This window comes from Telmatherina bonti (assembly GCF_933228915.1).
Source record: "Telmatherina bonti genome assembly, chromosome: 14".
NCBI classification, from domain to species: domain Eukaryota; kingdom Metazoa; phylum Chordata; class Actinopteri; order Atheriniformes; family Telmatherinidae; genus Telmatherina; species Telmatherina bonti.
This window is the reverse complement of record NC_136612.1, coordinates 16,737,848-16,760,967: the sequence shown is the minus strand read 5'-3', so window position 1 is coordinate 16,760,967 and position 23,120 is coordinate 16,737,848. Positions and strand designations below refer to the sequence as shown.

Below are 23,120 nucleotides of genomic sequence, written 5' to 3'. Positions count from 1 at the left end.
ACTCATCTCACATAATGTATCCTAACAAAACCCATACTGCAGTTTTAAAGCTTTTTTTTCCCCCACATACAAAGGTGTTTGTCCATTCAGAGACACCGTAGTAAAAATGGTGGTACAAATATGGCAGCTTCCGTAAATGTGGACCCACAACAAGCCAATATAAATGGCTCATTGTATGAGAATAAAACAAGTTCTTTTAGTAAAGTGATTAGATACCACTAAAAAACAGCTTTTACCAATGCATATGGCCGCACTGATCTATCTACACACTGCACCTTTAACTCTTAATGTTAATGCATTCAGTGTAACTTTTCTTAAACAAAACGTTAACGAGAAACAGATGAAATTATCCATTTCAAAGTTCAACTAAACCGATCCGAAGTGTTAACATTTCTGAAAGGTCCAAACCCACCTTGAAATCCCACTTTGGCAGAAATCTCAAACTACGGACCACAAGGGCTGGCGTTCGGGAGGTTTTAGGTTTTTTGTACACACTTAAAAAAAGCCTTAAAAAACAAGTGCATAAAGTTTGATTTGGGGGGGGGTCAAATGTGTTTCTATTCAGTCTTAATTATTAACTTTTGGTATTTAATAAAATTGGACAATGATGGGAAGAATACTGTACGAAGCATAGACACACCGATCAAACGTACAAAGAAATTTAACAACAGATAGATTTTCACTTTATTCGTTCACAAAAGGCTTATCCAGTGGTTACAAAAGAGAGCAAACTTGACTTTTTATTCTAACATCATTCACAACAAAATTTGGTAGGAAACAAAATGAAAAAGTCAAAATTAACTGCACAAAAAAGAAATAACACTGAAAGAAATATTAGATGTGCAAACAAAGTTATCAGAAATCGGTTTTGCATCTCTGGTTAAAGTGAATATTTGTTCAAAGACTTACATTCATACAGAGCTTCTTAAGGGAAACACTTCTGGGCATTTATTCTTCAGCAGGAGGTCAAAGTGCATATCTTTACAAATAACTTTAAAATGACCGTACCTTGGAGGACCAACCTAATTTGTATTCTCAGAAGTACAAAGACATCATGTGTGTATACTCCCTCAACAGAGTTAACAGTCAGTCAGACGGAGGATACGTCAATCTGTACCTGAACAGATGTTCAGGCCTTTTCTTTATTCCCAATAATAAACATCAGAAGATGAATCCTGGGATGTAAATCCTGAACTCTGACCAAACCTCAATCCATCCCCTTAATCTTAAATTAAAATATGGACAACAATAAATAACAGCATTTTCTCAGTGCAAAGCGACAACATGGAGCACATTAAAACTTCAACTGGTCAGTGAGCTAAAAACCAAACTCTAAACATGAGACAACCACTTTAAATGTCTCACTGTTCAATCGCAGGACATCAGAAGCCCACATCTCCACCACTTTAAAACATATTGACTTAATTAGGATTACATAACTGCATCTTCATAACAGCAGATTATTTTCATTATTTCAGAATGGAGCAACTATCTAGTATTAAGGTGATGGAGACGAGGTCGAAAAGGACTGAGGTGTAAAGGTTTTTATCATAAAGAAAGGTTCATTTCCAAACTAAAACTTGATTTATAATCTTGCAGTGCATCTACACTTTGATCTAAACAAACATGTGAGCCCGTGTTGCTGTCTGCACGCTCACAACAACAGTAGCCTGATATTATCATTATCACTCGTACTGCAGTCTGATTTCCTGTGTTGTGCAGTTACTTTTCTGGGGGCTCGCACATCAGACTACTGGGAAGATTCGAAGCGGAAGAATAAATCAGGCACAAAGTGTCTTTCATTTAAAGTAAATCTGTCATTGTAAGTTCGTTTGACCCAGATACATGTAATTGTGTCTCGAGACATGTAGGACCACAGTCGACTAGACGTGCTGCAGCCACAAGAAAAAATGAACATACGAAACTAAACGTGATGAGTCAGCACAAAAAAGGAACAAAAAGGGTAAATAAAAGAAGAAACTACAAACCATAATCCTTTTGATCTCACTCATACTTAACAGGGTAGTTACTCTTTACATCACCTGGAAAATAACTAGACTTCTAGAGCCTTGAGGGTGTCCGTTGTGGCTGCACGGCTGGAAGTAAGCAGCCTCTGAGGCATCAGGTGGTTCGAGTTCATGTGTGTGTGTGTGTGTGCATGTGTGTACTATGTCTGAGCCAGCTGAAGCTCCTCCAGCCCGTGTTTACCCAAGTGGTATCTGGCCAAGTCCTTCCTGGTCACTAATCCAACCACCTGCAAAGCGGAACAATCCACAAATATAACTTCAGAACAAAAATCCTACTTGCACCTTTTAGCAAACTGAACGTAAAAGAGGCAAACAGCGGCTCTGAAACATAAACATAAACTCTTACCCTGTTCACATCATCTACTACCACCAAGTGTCTGAGTCCCAGTGCTCTGAACAACTTAAACACACGAGGCAAAGATGTTTCCTGGAAATAAAAGGCTTTGCTTTAGTCCAACTTCAAAGAAGAAGAAAAGGAGACAAACACATCCAAGAGATGGGAGGGAGCAGCATCCCTGTGCATATGCCCGTTACCTGGGGAACCGTGTAAGGAGTTGGGTTCATAAACTCGGTCAGGTCCATCATACACTCCCTCTCATCCTGCGAGACGTGGATGCTCTGGATCGGGGGGAAGCGAGGGTAGGCGTCCCGGAAATCTTTTAGCTGAAGCTTCCTATGAGTCAGCCGGGACTGAGCCAACTCCACAAACACCTGCCAGGAGAGAACCGCAGAAAACAAGAGGCTGATGCTGCCAGAAGTGCCTCAATGCAACACAGCACCTGACCGGATCCACCACTTCCTGTACAAGCAGACGCAGCTGCAGGCGTCGGCGATGTTACCTTGTGCTTGAGAAGAACGATGAGCTGAGAGCGAAGGATGAGGCCACAGAGTTTCCCTGGCTTAAAAGACAAGAAGAAGAAAAAAAAACTGTAGTAAATGAAGGAAAAGATGTTCTGCATCAAATATTAACCTGATCTAACTTTCCTTGAGGATTATTTTTTTTAAAAACAAACAAAAAAAAACATTCAGTGTAACTCAATTCAACGTCAAACCTCCTCTGATAAAGCAGCATCATCAAGTCTGCATGAAAAATCCAGTGTTTGATTTCAGATCTGTCGTACCATTTGATCAGAGCATACCTCATCACTGTTGGAAACCTGCACGACGACAGGGAAGCCGTTGTGGTTGGTTGATGTGTTGCTAAGGATGTCTACGATGGTTCCCACCTTCTCAATCTTGTTCAAACAGGTGACTGGAGAACTCATCACCTCCCTGGTTTTGTAAAGGAAATTTGTAAAGGAAATGATGACAGAAAAGAGAAGAAAAGTGAAAAGAGATGGACAGTAATGTGGATGATAGACAAAATAAAGTAAGCTATAAGCTGCCAGAACTAATTTAGCAGCTCTTCAGGATAAGGCCACAGAAGATTTGAATTTTTTCTGGCCTAATCCCAAAATACCAACTCATTAAACAAACTCATTAAAAATTGGTATAAACTAGAGCTGCACAATATATCATTTGAGCATCGTCATGACGATGTACGTGTGTGCAACAGTCACGTCGCAGGTCCTCTAACGTTGAAGGCAAATGAACTCAACATGTTCATTTCTTTAAGATCAAGCTGAAAACCTTCCTTTTTCATGATTCTTATAGTTAGGATATGAGCATCTCCTGAGTTGGAGTCTGCATGTACGGGACCCAACTGTCCAGGTTATGCTCTTTGTTCTTATAGTTATGGGTAGTCTAGCCATCCATTACTTATGTAGCAATGGGATGTTACCTGATGCACTGAGAAGTACCTCGCTCTATTTCTCTAATGTATTAATGAATAAATATATGCCAATATTGCCGTCTCTAACTTATTTCTCCATTTTACGCAGGTCTTCCTGAATAAGTGCAGTTGTACATGTTGTTCTGTCTTTCCTGTCCTCTCCACCCCAACCAGTCGAGGCAGATGGCTGCCCCCCCTGAGCCGGGTTCTGCCGGAGGTTTTCTTCCTGTTAAAGGGGAGTTTTTTCCTTCCCACTGTCACTGCGTGCAGCTCAGGATGGGGGATTGGATCGAAGTCATGATTTGATGCAATCAGTTGGTTTCTGTTATAGGCTATGTATGAAATGGCTTGAACTGATGTGTATGTTGATTTGTGTACGTAAAGTGCCCTGTGACAACGTTGTTGTGAAGTGGCGCTATACAAATAAAGTTGAATTGAATTAAATTTGTCCATCTGCTGCTAAGACCAGCAGATGCAGACGGAAAGCCAGAACAAAACAATTATTCAGGACCAAGCACAATAAATCAATAAAAGATAATAAGGAAAACTTTCATACACAAACAATTATGCTTGAAGCACGCACAAAAACAGGTCAGACCAGTGTAGGTTGTTTGTCAACAAGATGGCAGGAGAGCAGCATAACTAAAGTGTCATTCAAGTCATCTATTAAAACTTCCTGTATTTTTTCATATCGCATTATTTATCGCAGAGGAACAAATAAACCGCAATGCAACTGATAGACCCAGTTGGTGGCAGGAGAGTTTTGTATGTGCACTGACGCAGAGCAGAACACAGGAAGAAAGCACTCAAACTGTCCGATAGAAACGCGATGAGGTCAAATATTTACTGTTTACAGTGTTTGCTCAAACCACTAGGATATTCTTGAGACTGAAGTAATTTTGCACGAAGATAATCGCTCCTCTGTTGACCTGATCTGAGCAGCTCTTGGCTCAGCTCGCTGTCAGATTTGATTCTAATAAAAACACAAAGTACTTAGTGCAATACAAAAAAGTGAGGGGAAAAAAAGCTGAAAATCCCTAAAAAAAAAAAAAAAAAAAATTTACATACTGTAGAAATATTTTTAACAGCAGAATAAGCAAATTAGTCGTGTTAATGCATCACACAAACCCTGTGTGTGGAAAAACACTGATGCTAAGGGTCATTCTATAAAAGTGACAAGAAGTCAGTGTTGAACAAGTTAGACAGGACCTACCTGGCAGTCAGCCAGTGGGAGGTGGCAGGAGCCTCCCAGTGCAGGAAGGGAACACTCTGCAGCTTGATGTGGATGTCATATAAACCCTTTAAAACATAAAGAGTAGTTAAAAAAAAATGTTTGTTGCTGTATACTAACATGGTATAAATTATATCAAAATATCAATTACAGCTAACATTAGTTTTTTTTTTTTCCTACAATGGCACTTTGTAGTCCTCCAATTCAGTGTTTTTATTTTCCTACTCAGCAACTAATGTGTTCCAGCAGACTTTATAGAAAAAATCTATGAAAGCAGATTTGCCCATAATGTTTAAACAACATCTCTTGGTTGGTTAGTTGTTCTCTTTTTTTATTTCCTTGCCGTGGGACATGAATATCAGCCATGGAGAGTATCAGTTCTGCATCACACACCTCTTGAAAGTAATCTCCTACTATCTTGGCGGTCATAAGAACGAGCATGATGGGAAGGCCGTACGTGACGTTTCCCGTCGCCTCCATCATGATGACAGTCAAACTGAGAGTCATTCTCACAATGCCGCCTGTGGAGAACGGTGCATTAATTTACCCGTTTATAGCAAACACAACATTTAGCAGATTATTAAATGAAACCCACCTAACTGAGCTGCTGCTCCGATCAAGGCATATTTACCCGGATCAGCCCAGATCTATGGAAGCATAAAATATCTATTACTTACAATTTTGTTTATTAGGAAATGCACCTATGATGCATGCATTTATCTACTAATATCTGTGGTCAGTTTGTTGGTTTAATTCTGTCGCTTATTGCAAATTTGTGTACGGACCGAGCCCTCTGAAGTTATAGAGGCAAGCAATATTCCACACAGCCTCCCCCAGGCTGCCCCGATCAGAAGAGACGGGATGAAAACTCCAGCAGACACCGCCAGGCCGTAGGTCCAACACGCCAGAAAGAAGTAGGTCAGAGTGAACAAACCCAACGTCAGAGGATTGTAGGTTCCTTTAAAACACAAGAAGTGATGAAGAGACAAGAAGCTGTTCAGAAAGGAGAAATCTCACTTCACAGCTGTTTCCTGTATCTTTATCATTATGTTTCTTTAATCACATTTATAAAACCAATTAATCGTGAGAAAAGTAAACTTGTTTAAAACCTGTTTAAACCTGTTTATGTGGCATTTAATGCTGTCAGAATGGGATAATTATGCTATCCTACTGGTTTGTAGAGGAACTTTCACATTCCAAAACATAATGAGTCCCATTTTAATCACTAAAGTTCTTCATCATACATGTTTTCATGCAACTTTACCTGGCTGATTGTGGAAGAGGCTGCGCACACTTCTCTCAGGAGTGTTGAAGAAGGCTGTTGCCATAGAGTTGTACTCCCCATCTGCACAGAACAACTGGACACAGTGGAGGATGTGACAGAAGTGAAAAAGCATGAAAAGTAGTGAGTGATGCTTGAAATGTAGTGGTAATATCAAATAGGGAATTGGGAACCAACTGTCATGACAATACACTGAATAACTGAAGACATCAGACTCAAAATGCCAAACGTCATCATGCTAGTACTACTGCGAGTACAACATACATTATATAGCCAAAAGAAATCACTCACTCATCAAATAACTGAACGCACACAAGCCACAGGGGTGTAAAAATCAAGCACCTAGCCATGTAGACTGCCTCTACAGGCAGCCCGCTTTCAGGAGGTCAGTGAATTCCACCGTGACAGGATGCTAGCTGTGCATGAAATTTCCTTGATATTAAATACTTCATGTCAACCGTCAGCGGCGTTATAACAAAGCTGAAGAAACTGAGAGCAGCGGCAGCTCAGCCATGAAGTGGTAGCCATGTAAAATGACAGAGCAGGGTCAGTGGATGCTGAGGTGCAAAGCGTGCAGAGATCGCCAGCTTTCACACCCAACAGACCTCCAACCATCATACAGTCAGATTAGCTCCACACCAGTGCCTAGACAGCTTGGTGGTTGGGTTTCCATGGCTGAACTGCTGCATCCGAGCCGTACATCTACAAGGGCAAGGTATTGGATGGAGTGGTGTGAAACCCGCCACTGGGCTAGAACAGTGCAAACGTGTTGGTACTGCTGGTGAGATGATTCACGCTTCTCCACCTGGCAGTCTGATGGTAGAGTCTAGGTTTGGCGGTTTCCAGGACAACGGTACCTGTTTGACTGCACTGTGCCTTGTGTGAAGTTTGATGGTGTGGGGTTGTTCTTCAGGAGCTGGGCTTGGCCCCTTACTTCCAGTGAAAGGAACTCTGAACGCTAAACTAACATTTTGAACAATTCCATTTTCCTAAATTTATGGGAACAGTCTGGGAATGTTTCCTTCCTGTCCCTACATGACCGCACACCAGGACACAAAGCAAGGTCCATAAAGACATGGATGTGCCAGTTTGGTGTGGAAGAACTTGACTGGTCTGCCCAAGGTCCTGACCTCAACGGGACTGAACACCTTCAGGGTGAATAAGAGGAAACTGCGAGCCAGGTCTTCTTGTTCAACATCAGCATCTGACTTCACAAATGTACTTCTAGAATAATTATCAAGAATTCCCCATATACACACTCCCAAACCTTGTGGAAAGTTTTCCCCCCCAAAAAAACTTGAGGCTCTTCTCACCTCAAAGGGTGAGACGACATTGTATTAAACTGTATGGATTAAGAATCATATATCACTAAAGTTCATATGCATGTAAAGGCAGATGAGATGAGATATGGTGTATTAAACTCTTGAGATCCTTTAGTGACATTATTCTTGTGATGCGGATGCCAAAAAACGTATTGAAATTAAATTGTGTTGTCAGATATATTTAAAAAAAAAAAAAAAAAAAAGGAAACAAGCAAGATTCACTTTGAGAAGGATGGAACTGTCTGATCCGGGTGTTTAAACAAAGTTTGTCTTAAAATATTCACAGCTGTGTAACAAGACTTTTTGCATATACTTAGCTTTAATACATGTCATCATGGGTGTGAGCGTGGGTCATGCAACGACATGGGCGTGTACCTGCAGCGGATACTCCTCAGCATGGTCCTGATCAAGAGGCTGACAATCATTAGAGAAATAGATCATGGTGAAGGACACGGTCGCGGTCACTGCGGCAACCAACATGGCCTCCATCACTTGTAAACATGGGCGATGAACGTATCTAACACACACAAGTTAGAGCTCTGTTAGATACCACATACATAAATGTGATCATCAATGTGCATTTTCCCACACGGAAACTGACGAGTGTTCCTAAGAAGAAATAGCTGAGAGGCAAACAAAGCTTCAGTGCTAAATGTGCCGTGGTTCGTCTTCAGGCCATTACACCACAATGTTGAGATGGACTGTTATGTGAAGTGACACTAAAACAGGTTGCCAGGAAAGAAGATGATATTTTTAGAAACAGGACAGCAATAGAAATATAAATAATACTCAGTTCATGTAACACATCAACAGTTTTCTTTGAACAAAGCAATATTAAACATGGATTTTTTTTTTAAAAAAAAAAAGTAATAATAAGATGTTTAATGAGGACACTTATCTCTTTATTCAAACTTAAAAAAATATTTAGCATTACTGTAATCCAACTGAACAGGATCTCTTTTAATAGCCTGAAACAGAAGTAGGTCAAAACCAAATCGTGTAACATACAGTATACATGATTATGTATGTTCAGATATAATAAACATATAACAGACACGTTAAATAAAAATACAAAACCAAACTTTAAAACTGAAATGTAAAATATGCATAATCATTTCTTACTACTTCAAGGACAATAGCTGTAACGCTAATTTGCAAATCGGCATTTCTTATCAATTTCCATGAATAAATCTGATGCCAAATACCTAAAGACGTTCATACCTAAAATGTGGCTTTTACACGGGTCATCAACTAACTTAAAAAACACCAGGCTAAATCTAACCCCCTAAAATTGTTCTCCATATAATAGGAATATCAGTTCTTATGACAAGTTGGCTTTCCACATCTTCTGAGAAGACGTCACAGTGGAAGTCCCACAGTGATCGTACCCGTTTAGGTAAGATTTTTTTGAACTCACTTAAAATCACAAGATGTTGAGCTCCTCAAAAGCTATTTTTAGTTTTCTTCTGAAACTATCTTTATCATCCACACCCTGCTTTTGAAGGGTAAAAGGAAATAATTCATGCTTTAGTCATCCTGTGTTGCTGTCACACTACGCACACAAAGCCAACACTGTGAGCAACATTTTCTTGGAATGTGGCTTTTATTTATGTTTGATCCATTTTTAAAAGAAAGAATACCTGATCCTGAAGATCGTCAGCCAGTAGTTGAGTATATTGAACAGAGCTCCCAAAAATCCACCTAAATAAAGAGATGAGAGCGAAAAGGGCTTCACATGAAGAGCAATTGACTGAACACAAACATTTACAGAGCAAATTTTAATATCTTTGACATACAATAGGAGAGTTTATTCTCGTCCATTATCATTTGAATTAAATCTAAATAAAATCACTCTTCAGTTTTATTCAACTGAAAGGTATTTGTGAACATTATCATGCATCACTGTTAGAACTATGCACAACTTGCTGCTGCATAAGCACCAACGGTGGGAAAATTGAATCGAAAAATGGAATATTTATATATATCAACTTCAAAATCGATTTTTTTTTTTTTTTTTGTTAAAAAAATCTATTTTCTTAACAATATAAATTAAAATAATCTATTATAAATTCTTGTCATTTTTATTGTTTTCATTGATCTTTTTGCTTGTCTTTTTGGGCATTATAGCTGCAGAATGATGGTCTGGATACTCTGTTGTCTTTTTTCCTCAAGGAAATAAAGAAAAATGACTTTTTGTTTTTAATCTACAAAAATCAGCTCTTTCGTAGAATTGTGAGAATCGCAATTTAAATCAAATCGACACCTAAAAAAATCAGAATCGAATGGGGACAAAACGCATATCGTCACAGGCCTGATAAGCACCTTTTCTGATCTTTCCTTGGTTTAACTACAAGGTTAGAACAAAACCTCCACAATAAGCTGGAAGCTAAATAAATTATGTTACGTCATCCTACCCCCTTAAAACATCTACAAAACATTTTAGGACAGTAATTCGGGTTTAAAAAGCAAGTTTAATTTAATGTGTTTTGCAAAGTGCCACTGTGCAATCCTTCACCGTCTGTGGGGTCATTTAAGTGTTGCTGCAGCTCCAGACAAAAGTTTGGACAAAAAACTCCTCACAGTCAGTGGGTGTGTGTGTTCAAACTTTATTTGGGTGTGTATGTGTAGCCAAAACGCAATCAAAACTTTCCAATGAGCACTACAACTGTGTTTCAGCTGATGCTCTGGTGGTCCCAGGCTGCTGGTGCTGCAGATTGTTACAGAGCACAGGGCCGATGCTTATGGAGTTCTACGGTTTACAGGTTGTTTTTAAAACAATGCTGATGCAGGAAAGTGGAACAGAAACCCCATGTCTGCTCAAGGTACATTCAATAATCAGATTTCTTTTAAAGCTTCTTGTACTTCTTGTACTCTTACAGCTGTAATAGGAAATGTTTTAGCTACTAAAATACTGCAAATAATAAAAGCAAATACAGTTTTGGATTACTTTACATTTAGATGGTATATTTGACCAGATTTAGCGAACTGCTGTTCATTGTATGTGGTAGCAGAGAGCAAGAGTGCTGTTTATGGGATTATGTGCCAATAATATATTTATAGTCTTGATCAGTATATTGCAGTTAAGTTCACCATGTCAAGAAATCAAACACATACTGAGGGAACTGGACCAGCTCTTACCAATAGCCCCCATAGCGATGAACAAGGGAATCTCATAGAGGTTGTACGCCACACTCTGGAGGAAGACGAAGCAACGAGAGAATGTCATGTTTTATGTTAATTAGAGCAGGGTTTCCCTGCTGCAACACGCCTGACTCAAGTTAATATGTCAGTAGCAGACTAGTGTAGAACTTGCCAGATCTATAAATATCTAAAACCTGCAGGACAGCTGACCTTGACCAGGGTTGGGGATCACTTCATTAGAAGAAAAAAGAAATAAAAATACAATTAATTTTCTTACTTCACTTTCAAAGCGTCCAAAGTTGATGAGACCAGGACTGGAAAGGTCCCCTGGTTTGTTGTGATAGATACTGAGGAAGAAGTTCAGAGTGAAGGTGGAGATCATGGAGGCAAAGAACTGAAGATAAGAAAGAAAACATCATCAGATTCTGGATCGGGGTGTACACAGCTAAATGAGAATGGTCAACGTTTCCACATGAGTTTTCTTCTCTCATGACATTTCTGAGTGGAACAATATTGATTTGATTTGCTTTGACCCATCATATGATCATTAGTAGTGAATTCATAACGGTCACACAGAAAGCCGCCTGACTTACAATCCTCCATGTCAACATCTGGTTCCAGAAAGAAGCCCCTTCTTCCAGAGAGAACAAAACACCGCCTGTTGAACAAAGACATTAACTCACTGTTAACTAGATATTAATGCACAGTGTACTCTTTAACAGAGTTAATAAATACATTTTGTTTATTTTAATAATCTCTAACGGTGCTCATACTGTAAGAATTATATTTACTTCTGAAACTGAAACAGAAAGGATTTATTAATCAGATGAGAGAAAACATCCAGTTTTGATGAGCATGTTAAATACTATTAGTCCTTTCCGTTTTGTTCTTTAAAAAATAATTTGCATTTAATTTTGGCATGCAGTCATAAACAGATCCTGCTGGCTTTACAGCAACCTGTCAGTCACAGTTATACAGTAAGAAAATGAGGATGCCGTTACTGAGTTTTTACCAACTGGTGCTCCAAAAGCAGCAGAAACTCCGGCTGCAGCTCCAGCAGAAACAAAATCCCTTTTTTCTGTGTCTCTCCGGAAGTATTCAAATATCTGCAAAGACCATCAGTACAAATCACTGCAACTTTGTTTTTTAACCAGTTCTGATTAAACTAATCATTAGGAGCTCAAAACACTTAATAATTAATTGAACTATTTCTAACAAAGGAATTCTGCTTGATACAGGACACAACAGGAGAGAAAATGACTTGAAACTGACCTTAAAGTCTCTCTTTAAGGAGGTGCTCCTGCCCTGGGAGACCCCTGCAGCCACAACAGCACCAGAGTGAATCATGGGACCTTCCTGTAGAATTGTGGGTAAGCAAGAAAATAGGTGTGTAAGTGGAGTTTTTTATGTGTTTGCAAGGAATAAACAGAAAAAAACTGTATGTGCATGTCAGGGGTAACATTTCTAAAACAAACTTAAACCAGAGCCCAAATCCCATCACTTCACCTTTCACGACAAAAAAAATCTGATTACCTTTCCAACAGCAAGCCCACCGACCACCGAACAGATCACGCCGCAGACCTTCACCACCAGTGTCTGAAGGGAAATATCATGTTGAAAAACTGCAGCTCTACTACTATGATCAACGTATGTGTGTGAGTTTGTGTGTTTATGTGACTTTACCTTTAAACGTACCACCCTGGGAATCTTTACTCCATTTAGGTAACATTTTATCTGAGGGATTCCACTTCCTGCTGCTATAGGCTGGATGTGACATGACAGGAGAAAACAGGAGAGATGTAACATAACAGACGAAAAGATTACCAGTGGAAAACAGTGTTTAAAGTACTACAGTGTGTTTAGTTCAACCGTACAGGCTAAACCACAGCTACATCTGATCCCCCGCTAAACGCTGCCTCGCCATAGCGGCAAGATTAAAGAGACATGATTCACACTTCCAGACAGAGGATGGAAATGCTGCTTCCACATAAAGTTTCCACTTCCATCTATCTGTACGATGTGAATCTCAGCAAACAAAACTTCTTCAAAATCAGCTTTTACATGAAAGAGGAAGAAAAGCAAACTACACACTATAATAATTATCATAACCTCTAAAACATTTCCGCTTTTGACTTTACCTCAAAGAACGCAACCATGATGGCTCCCACCATGACGAAGGAAGAGTTGAGGACAGCCCAGAGGATGAGAGAGATGGACAGCCCACCCATTTCTGTAAACTTTACAATGTCTGAGAAAGACCCAAATCAAGGGGAAAAAACACAGCAAAGGATGAGATAAAATCTGTGTCCTTTAAATCAAATCTAACTTTGTTAATAAAGCACTTTTCATACAATAACATGTACCAAAGTGCTTTACATATTATAAAAGAACAAGACTAAACCATCACCCCTGCCATTCCCACACACACCCATCTACATCTAGTAATATGTATCTGGGCAGAGAGGAGCCCAGTAAGGAAACACTATCACAGCGCCGCATGCATCAGGAGTTGACCAGACCACCAGCACGGGCACTAACTCAAAAGACCAATGACGTGAAGGCGCCTCTGCAGTCACAGCCTGGCAAATGAGTACAAGCATGAGGCAATAAACCTGTTAAAACCATCCAAGAACTGTGTGCAGAAAGCACCGAGGATCTTAGACTAGAAAACACAGCTGATGTCAGAACTAGACCCATGTAGCGCAGACCTCCCTCTTCTCATGCTTCTTCATTTCTTCTGTGCATGTTCTGTCTCTTTTTCTCAGTTTTTGGGTGTATTTCTGTGGCAGCTCCACTATACTGCACCATTTCCACTGAAGTTTCACTTCTCTAGAAAAGCATTGTTTTAAAAATGAGTGTCACCTCTGTAATTTGTTGTTAAAAAAAAAAGCTAGTTTGATATAAAAATTAGACAGTAAGCAAGAAAACATTTGTCCTATAACTCTGCCACAACTGTGAAAAGTTGACATTTAAGGAACTTTTTCTGCACCGTCTCTCAAAACATTCACCTCTTGCTCGCAAATTTGTCACTTTACAGTGACATTGAGAAGAAACTCTTAAGGATACTCTCTTTGATCACTTGATATTTGATCCCAGCCAGCTCTTCCACCACGATGTCTATAAAACAGGCGATGAGGCCGGTCAGAAAGCCAATCAGACCGCAAATCACCCAACGGCTGATCTCAAGGCAGCGGAAACTCTAAAGACACAAATCAAGAAGATGAACAGAAAAGACAAACAATGCAAGTGGAAAAAATGAGAGATAAAACAAAGAACAAAGGAGGTTATGACAGGAACAGAAGGGACAGGAGTGTACATAAAGTACAGGTAGGATAACATATTTGAAGCGATGCCTGCGCCACTCACCATGAAACTCATCCTCCTCTCCTCCTCAAGAAACAGCTGGTTTTCAATGTTATCATAGTCCAAACTCTGATAAAATGAAAACAAATGAACAGGTTAAAGGTTCCTTCCTAAACTATTAAGAAGCAACTTCTACCCTGCATAATAAGCAGAAAGCCTGATTAATGGGACAAAACTGGGACTCCAGTATGCAGCTTGTGAGCACATCAAATGTATTAATATAAGGCTAATTTCATCAAGAGCTGCCAAGAAGATTAGCGTTCCCCTGGCCATTTCCGCATGCTGTTAAGATTTCAGGGCCTACAATGCATTCCTCTGTGGCTTTTTCTTTTTTGTTTGTTTGGTAGATTTGTGGTGCCTGCATTGAAATGTTTCCATCCTTGTTGAAAGATCAATGATTCTGTGAAATATCAGGGGAGTGTAATCCAGGTTTTTTTTCACCACTCGACTTGTTTTACCTCGTATTTAAGTGACAGCAGCTTCTCATTGTGAGGGATTTCTTTGGGCCGCCCCCTGGCAGAGTCCTGTGGTGAAGAACACATGAAAGACAGAGGTCACACGACAAACACTGACCTTTGACCTCTTGATTAGAGGTATGTAAGAGACAGCACAGAGCTAAAAGCTGAATCACTGACAACAAATATTTGACATATGATGGCATGAAAATTCACACACACAATTCTAAGAACGGAAAATATTTTAGTGGCTCAAAAGGAAAAAAGAACATGCTTGACAGACTAACTTAAAAACAGCATTTCCTCCCCAATATTTAATAAAAACCTTAAAGAATAAGCAAAATTGAAGGGAATTAATTTCAGAACTATGCTTTTTTTTTAGTGTTCATATATATATTTATATAAAATCCTAATCCATCCTGAAGGAAATGCTGGTTTTTGCAGTGAAAGCGCTAAAACAAGACAGTTTCAGGCAAATAAAAAATCTTGCATTTCACATCTACATGCATTGTTAACTGGGCCTTTGCTTCGCATCTATGGTCCATTTGTTCAGCAAACCAGACAGCTCCAACTAATCAAATAAGCCTACATTCAAACAGCTACACACAAACTGAACACATTGTAAACAAGCATATTGACAATGAAGCAAATCACATGCCTGAAAGTCCCATTTCCACCAGCCAGTTAAAACTGGACAGCATCAAATAGTTTGTGTCATGGAAGGAAGTGAATGCGACATCCCACCAGACTTCACACAGCTGTGTTGTGTTGAGCTGAAACTACTGGCATTTGTTGGCATTAGTTGGGAGGCTTTTTGTGTTTGATTGTGTTTTTTTTCTTTGTTTGAACTCCTTTTGCATCCTCAAACAAGAGTTTTATCCAAATCCAACCTCATCTTTACGCATGTCAGACTTCCAATTTCCCTGCATTTTACAGGGAACTGGAGGAGTTTTATGACCATCTCGAGGAAAGTTCACTTCTTTCTTTTTCTTTTTTACATCTTATCTGTCAGAATCAGTCCTCCAAAAGCATGAAGTGATTGAGGGGTCAGGGACAGGCCTTGAATTGATTTATATTTACAATGCTTTACTGTGGAAACTATCAGACATGTGCCTCTGAAGCACGCTGTATGAGTCAGCCGTTACAGGGTTGTTTTGGTTGTCTGTGTCAGGTTAGACTCTAGCCATATCAAAAAGGAAGTGACTAAGATGACTACAATAATGTCAGAACTAACTACTTTATCCTAAAATTCTCATAATAAAATCACCCCTGCTTCAACAGATCAGGTAGATGCGAGTGAAAATGAGGATTTGACTGACGAGTACAGACACAAAGACAACATGACAGCGTTTTAGGCTCGGACTTTACCTCCTCCGGTGTTATCTCCTCTTCCAAATCCACCGTGCTGAGTCTGCCTATCTGAAATATAGTGCCTCCTCCAGACAGCTACAGACACCACAGACAGTAACAGAAGTATGTATGGCCATGTGGATGTGTTCATATCAAAAAGATTCAGCTCTTTAGCTAAACTTAATGGCTCTCAACATGTCAGAAAAAAAACAAAAAAACTTGCATTTATGCAAATGCTTTGTCTCAAATAAAATCACTTGAGGGTGTGTTGCTTGCAGAAAGAAAGTAGGCATGTTATTTTGTTTACTTGCTACTATTTTCGTGACTTTGAAGGAGCCGAGTTCACAGCTGTCTCAAATACAACTTGTAGTAAAATTGTGCTTTGAGAAAATCAGTGATGAATCTTTAGTTCTTATGGAACAATAAGAGCATCTTATTTCTTTTTTTAAAGCTTACGCAGAAAGGGCATTAGTAGTTAGTTTTGGACTTAGAAAGTAGTTTCCAATAATTCTACATCTTCTACAAAATGTCAGTTCAAACTCACATTAATAAAACAAATCCAAAGAGATGCAGTCAGGTTAGTTCCCTTTGTGGTTGAGCGGTATAGGAAGTTACTATCTAGTCCTGATAACGTCATTCATGGAAATAAGGAAGATGCACAAGCTGAACAAAACCAGCTATGCAATTCTTCCCTAAACGACCAAATCATCCATTTCCTCTGTCCTGGTAACCTTGTATGCAAGGACAGATTATCCAATGGGCATTATGAGCACAGGCCCAGGGGCCCACGTCCACTAGGGCCCCACATATGGCAAACCCCAGCAGTTTGGACATTAAACAAAATGTACATAAAAGCCAGGTCGTTACACCACAGTGTCTAGTGTATTGCTATTGGTACCATTGGCTGAGAGATGTTAGAAATGTCGTTTCACAGTGTATCATTCACAATTTTCACAATGTAGCAGTGGGTAAGGGCCCCTGGAAACACTCTGGGCCCAGGCGCCTGTGCACTTTTAATCCGGCCCTGCTTGTATGTGTCAATATCTATTAGTCCTTCCAGTTTTAAATAGTAAACAAAAAGTTAAGGAAATGCACAAGCTTTTCAGAATTCATTATAACATAACTTCTATTATTGTTATTTACATCTAAATGCAATCAAGTGCATTATGAACGTGTTGAAGTGACACTGATTTGATGAAGTTCTTCCAGTTACAGTCACAGAGCAACAAGCTTATAATTACATCTCACTTCCAACCAGCCACAAAACGAAAACAACACCGCCAAACCTACAAGCGTTCATAACCAATGCAGCAACTGAAAATGCGACTCAATATATTATTATTTTTGTTAGTTATAATAAAAATAATAACATGACACGGCATCTTCTTTCAGCTTCAGCAGAAAACATTGTTAGCCTAGGTTAGCCACCTAGCCGTACCTGTCTGGAGTGTTGCTCGGAGCCGTTGAGCAGCGGCGTTCCCTCCCAGGCTGCCGCTGACTCGTCGGTTCGGCTGGACCACGACACCTTCTTGGTAATGTTAGCCATGGTGGCCGCTTGTAAGCTGCAGCTCTGGGACTGTTTAGAAATAATCTATTAACCGCAGCTGTTTGCTGGCTAACTATTACTTTCTCATCTCCCCATGATCACTCTGGTGTCTCGTGACGCTTTGTAAGGGTCGCGCGTTAGGCCAAAAATGTTCGGCGCATTGATATTACTTGCACCTTCTGCAACACTCAACCAGAAACGATATTTCACCTATTTTGGAACTGTGGACACACCAGACCAGGTATGGCACAAAGAAAAGGGCAACGCATGTAAATGGGGCAGTTTTAGGAACCTTAAAAGTTTAGATTTAGGAAAATGGTTAACAGATCACTACAACTAAAGTGTACTCTGTAGTATAAAGAATAAAGCGTAAGACCACATAATGGTAAATATCACATTGTTTAGATTTGTTTCTACCATCAAATTAAAAATGGGCTGATATTTTTCATTAAATGGTAAAATTTTATTCATGTTCTTTTGGGGATACAATATGGGTTTATTTTATTTGCAAATCATTGCATTCTGGTTTTATTTAAATTTTTTACACTCCTTCCCATCTTTTTTGGAAATGAGGTTTTAATTAATCTGATGTTCAACAGGACACATTTGTAGCATTTTGATGGCACCATCCAAACTCATTTAAAATGTGCTGCATGAATCAAACTCAACATAGACATGAACTGTAAATTTTTTGTTCTATTCTTAATAAGATATAAGTTTGAACAGTGTGCAAGTTATTAACTCTGTTTTTATGCACTGTCCAGACTTTATTGGAAACAGGTTTATAGAATTTATATCAATTCATATTTCTAACAAAGGAAGGATGCATGTGATCATAACTTTTCACTGACATACAAGTAAAGAATCTTGACATTAAATGTGCAGCTCCATTGTCCATCCAACATCCATTTGTGTTGATTCTAGGTTTGAACTTACTAATGTGTCCAAGCCCTGGGTCTGCATTATAGGTGTATATAAAAACAAATGTAAATCAGATTCTTCAACTGATTGCTGCTCTATAACTTTCTTCAGAAGCAGCGCTCTAAACACTCACAGGCCAGATGCTGGACCTCCCCATGAACTTCTTTGATATCCTTCATGCCCAGCACCACTCCGCGAGGCACACCCCTCCCTTCTGCCAGCCCTTCTACCTCTGACTGGCTCAGGACCCGGTTCCATAAGTTGAACCCTGTCGTTTGCCCCATAAAACCTACGCCAGGATCAATCCCATCACCATCAGAGTCTTGCTCCTGTCCAAGCACCACAGATCCACCTCCAGGAATCTCCCACCCCTTCCTAAAGTTAGAGCCAGAAGAGATGAGATTGCGGTTCTGGTAGTACCAGAATTGGCCCTGGATAGAGGACCAAAGAACACAAAGGTGGTGCCAGTGAGTATCCATAAGTGATGACACAGGGAGACGACGATGCATGGGGTTTCCAATGACAAAGTCCAGGGAGATCGAGGAAGTTGAGGATAAAGAAGAAGGGTAGGAAGGTTGGGAGAATGAGGAGGAAGCAGAGGAGCTGGGTCCAAACAGAACTATTTGGTTGTCATTGTTCTCTGTAGCGTAGGAGAGCAGAGTGCCAACATGTGGGTCCTCAACACGGAGCCATAAGCAAAGAGAAAGTTCAGAAAGGTCTGGGAGACTCTGGGAGAAGCTGGCGTAGTTCTCTGATGAGACTGACGGGAACAACAGCATGGAGTCCACGTTACAGACTGAGGATACAGAGAGAGAGGGCATTTTCAGTCTACAACAGGGATGCTCAGGTCATTCAAATGAATGTCTCATTGCCAGGCTTCTACTTCTGGATGGCATGCAGATGAGGAAATTCAGCCATTTTGATTTAGGCGTATTGAAGAAGGAGCTGCTTCTAAAAGTTGCAGAATAGTAGATGTCGAAGGCTGGACTGGGGTACTCCTGGTCTACAACAATCATGGTACCAACATGTAAAAGTTAGTCTTCCTGTTGGGAAATACTATGATCAATTAACATTCCCTGTTTGGCTCCTAATTTAGTCAAACAAAACATAAAGTTCTAATGAACTTCCATTAAGTTGGGACCTCAGAGTCTTCCAAAACCTTCACTTAAAATACACACTTGTGCTGAATTTTTCTTTTTTAATTAAAGCATGTAAATATCATCTAGCAGACATCTGAAATGTAAATATGACCCTTAAAGCGAGCACAATGCTGTATATTTAAACTGTTTCTTGTCTGATTGTTTTGACTATTTATTGACCAGAGACTTTACTTACTGACCGCATCCTTTTTGGGAACTGGCCATGCTGGGATCTTGTGCCTTACAGGAAGCTGAAGGACACTATGGATCCCTGAAGACTCTCCCTTTGTGTCATTGTTGTCCACTTCTCCTTCATCCCACCCACTGGCCCTGAGGTGATGAGGTTTGGCTGTGGGCTGATGGAGAACAGATCAATCCTGGTTATGAGGCGATCTCTGCATGGACCTTTGTGTATTTTTGGTTCCAGGTAAGGCTGAACCTGCAGGTCCAAGTGGAAGGTTAATAGTTCAACCCCTGTTACAGAACCAACCTGGGATAGTTGCTGGATCTGGGTGTGATTATGAGTTACAGTTGCATCAGGCTGGCGGTGCTTCTGGCCTGTTGAATAGGGCCATGTTTGAGTGCGATGATGAGTTTGTGGCTGAGGTGGAAGAGGTCCAGCGTTTGGATGATGGACTTTTTTCTCAAGATGAGCTCTTGATTTTGGGGCTTTTGAGTGTTTAGGCTTATTTGTTCCATGATATTGATACTGTTCAGCCAATGAGTGACTATCAGTATGACTTTGGCTGATTAGTTCTAGTCTGGATGGCCGTCCTTGGTTCGGAATCCTCCAATCCCTTCCTCCTCTAAACATCTGGTTTTTCCTGTGATTTTCATATAATTCTGGAGATGTAAAGTTTGAGCTGGTGGCCTCTCCCATCCTTCCCCACCCTTTGGCTTTCCTTCTTCCATTCGACTGCAGAACTTCACTAATCCGACGCTCTAGTCGGGTCACAATCAGCGCCTGTCGTTTCAGTGATTCCTGCAAACCTTGTAGACCAACAATCAGCTCATCACGTTGGACTTGAAGGGCAACCAACTTCTCTTCTTGACTTTGAAGCTCCAGAGTCAAGTTTGAGAGGTCCTGACCAGGATCAGGCTTCAGTTCCTGGATGGGACAGCTGTTTTTCCTGTGGTTTTTCTCCAACAAAACCAATCGACCCTCCATTCGCTTGGCCTTCTTGTCAATCTTTCGAATCCAACCTCTGGGATTATTAAAGAAATGATTTGCTCTGTTTCACTCTGCTTCAAGACCATATGAAAGAATAGACATAACAAACAAACAAAATGCATCAATTATGCAAATGCAGATTCTATCTTTCTAGAGAGGATTTTCACAACTGGAAGCTGCTGAACATTCCTGACTTTCATGGACACAAACAATTGTTTGCAAGCTACTATATAAACGGCTTTTTCTTTTTAAACCAAAAAATACAAGAAAACCAAAACTCTGCAAATTTAGGAAATATTATAACCAGTCTATGTGCCAAATGTTCCAATAACATGCATTTTCTGCCTTTTGTGGCCAAACACAAGGATTTGTTTGGTCTGTGTCGTATCAATCCACAAGATTTGAACATTGACAACACAGCTCTAACCTTAGACCTTTGATTTCCTGCTCTGTGCTGAGTCTCAGGTGTTCCAGATCTTGTGACATGTGGTGGTAATGGTCACTCAGGGCCTGAATGCGACTTTCCAACACATCCAAGGATGGGTTCAGAGCCAACATGTCCAATCTGGCCTGGGTGAAAGTCTGAAACTGGTTGAACTAACAGAAAAACTGTCATGAGTTTGTTTGCACTTTGATTTGAAAGATGGGGAAATAGTCAAAATGTCCAGAGGAAAAAAAAACAGATCATACACGTCTGTGATGAGCAGTCATGATTTTTACATGAGTTTTTCCATGATTTCAGCAACTTTTAATATATTTATTTATACATTTATATATTTGTACAGAAAGACTTGAATTTGGACTTTTTATTACTCTGTAATAGTCAAAAGGGTTCGTCCTTGTAAAAATGTAACATCACCTCAAACTCTTTTCTCCTTTTTTTGGTGGAATGTGAAAGAGTCATGTGGCAACTTTTCCAGCACTTCTGCAATTTTCACAATATTGGAAAATTTGAGAAGTTAACAGGGATTAACGGGGATTCAGAAATATTGCATACCTATAATTCTGTCCATGTGCAAAGATATAAGTAGGATAGAAAAAAATTTATTTAAAAAAATTAAATTATATATTTATTTAAATATTTTACTAAATGAAAACTCTAAAGCTAAAAAATAAGCAAATAAACATATTAGGGTAATGTTTATTATTTTACTAAATTTTAAGGGTATTTCAAGTTAAATTTTAATGTTGCAGAACTGACCTGTTAAAATGAGTCCAGAATGAAAAATGATCAAATTTAAACATTTGGAATTACAGAAATAATAACAACAACAAAATAATAATAATAATAATAATAATAATAATAATAATAATAAAGTGATCAGTTTAATCTATTCTGTGAAGCTAAGTTAGGTGGCTTCATTATGACCATCCATCCATCCATCCATCCATCCACAAGCTGCCAGACCATCACAGGGCTCCATTATGACAAGTTTTTGTTATATCAATATTGATGAACTATAAATGCAAGTTGATTACGGGATTTAAAATGATTTTTAGTTTTATCCTAAAAAGAAACACATTTAAAATTCAGATGTAGCAAAGTGTTTTCTGCAGTTTTATGCCTGTACAAATTCCAACTAATCCTGTTTATTTATAGTCTAGTAGCTGACATAATATTTGTTTAAGTTCTAAACCCAAAAAAAATGGCTGTTTGATGGCTTCTTCATGAGGCAGATGTAACTCTTCGGTGTGGAGTAATTAGTCTGTACTTATTGCCCCTTTATGAATGGAGTGAAGGAGAATGGAGGAGCTAAAGAAGGACTAAAGTTCTGATGTAAGCGGTGATGCACACTTGTAGCCTTATTCAGTTCAGTCCTCATGGAATAACTCCCATAACTCCCATTTCCACTTCTACAATTATCCAATAAGTAATCTGAAATAAAACATGTTTTACATGAGAGTTAAAGCATTTATTTAATACACTGGAGTTATTTCCGGTTAACATAACCCTCTTTTTTATCAGCAAGTGTAATAATTTGACACTGTTAATAAAGTACAACACACTCACACAAACACCCTGGGTAATATTCAAACCAACCTGTTCATCGAGTTGTTGTATTTTCTTGAAAATGACCTGAGATCTCTGAACCTTTACAACCTGGAGTTGCAGAAGAAACATGTGAAGCAGGATCTGTGGCAGGTGACCACCCATGGCGGAGCGTAAAAGGTGCAAAATGGGAATGCAGGACTGGTTCCTTGCTGGAAGTGTGGAAGTGAAGGAACAGGGAATGACATACTGCAGCTGGAAAGGACTGGTCTTAAAGCACTCTGTATGAACACACACAATACACACACATCACTGGGGAGCTGAGAGGAAATGTAAATGGAATTATTGGGACATCAGCTTTTTGTCTCTAGTTTGCAGCTCAAATGACTCCCATCCTCTGTATTTATTGAA

The 23,120-nt window shown here is 39.5% G+C and overlaps 2 protein-coding genes across 3 annotated transcripts; both read right to left on the bottom strand.

Moving 5' to 3' along the window:
• Window positions 1–705: 705 nt before the first annotated feature.
• On the bottom strand, window positions 706–17,589 carry clcn7 (chloride channel 7). Of its 2 annotated transcripts, XM_079252960.1 has the most exons (25): window positions 17,381–17,589; window positions 15,961–16,038; window positions 14,596–14,661; window positions 14,141–14,206; window positions 13,841–13,973; window positions 12,913–13,022; window positions 12,458–12,538; window positions 12,308–12,370; window positions 12,047–12,130; window positions 11,787–11,880; window positions 11,368–11,432; window positions 11,052–11,168; window positions 10,772–10,826; window positions 9,274–9,334; window positions 8,009–8,150; window positions 6,294–6,387; window positions 5,815–5,987; window positions 5,625–5,676; window positions 5,423–5,550; window positions 5,012–5,097; window positions 3,167–3,299; window positions 2,867–2,926; window positions 2,562–2,738; window positions 2,374–2,454; window positions 706–2,254 (listed from the first exon to the last, which is right to left on the bottom strand). In XM_079252960.1, exons 1-25 carry the CDS (start codon window positions 17,486–17,488, stop codon window positions 2,168–2,170), a joined length of 2,394 nt encoding a protein of 797 aa, XP_079109086.1. In that variant the 5' UTR covers window positions 17,489–17,589; the 3' UTR covers window positions 706–2,167. The 2 variants fall into 2 exon arrangements, with proteins under 2 accessions (XP_079109086.1, XP_079109087.1); XM_079252961.1 differs by lacking the exon at window positions 15,961–16,038.
• Window positions 17,590–18,431: 842 nt separating this feature from the next.
• On the bottom strand, window positions 18,432–22,892 carry ptx4 (pentraxin 4, long). Its single transcript, XM_079253025.1, has 5 exons — window positions 22,761–22,892; window positions 21,147–21,316; window positions 20,039–20,753; window positions 19,745–19,904; window positions 18,432–19,205 (listed from the first exon to the last, which is right to left on the bottom strand). The coding sequence occupies exons 1-5, from the start codon at window positions 22,872–22,874 to the stop codon at window positions 18,517–18,519; spliced, it is 1,848 nt and encodes a 615-aa protein (XP_079109151.1). The 5' UTR covers window positions 22,875–22,892; the 3' UTR covers window positions 18,432–18,516.
• Window positions 22,893–23,120: the final 228 nt, after the last annotated feature.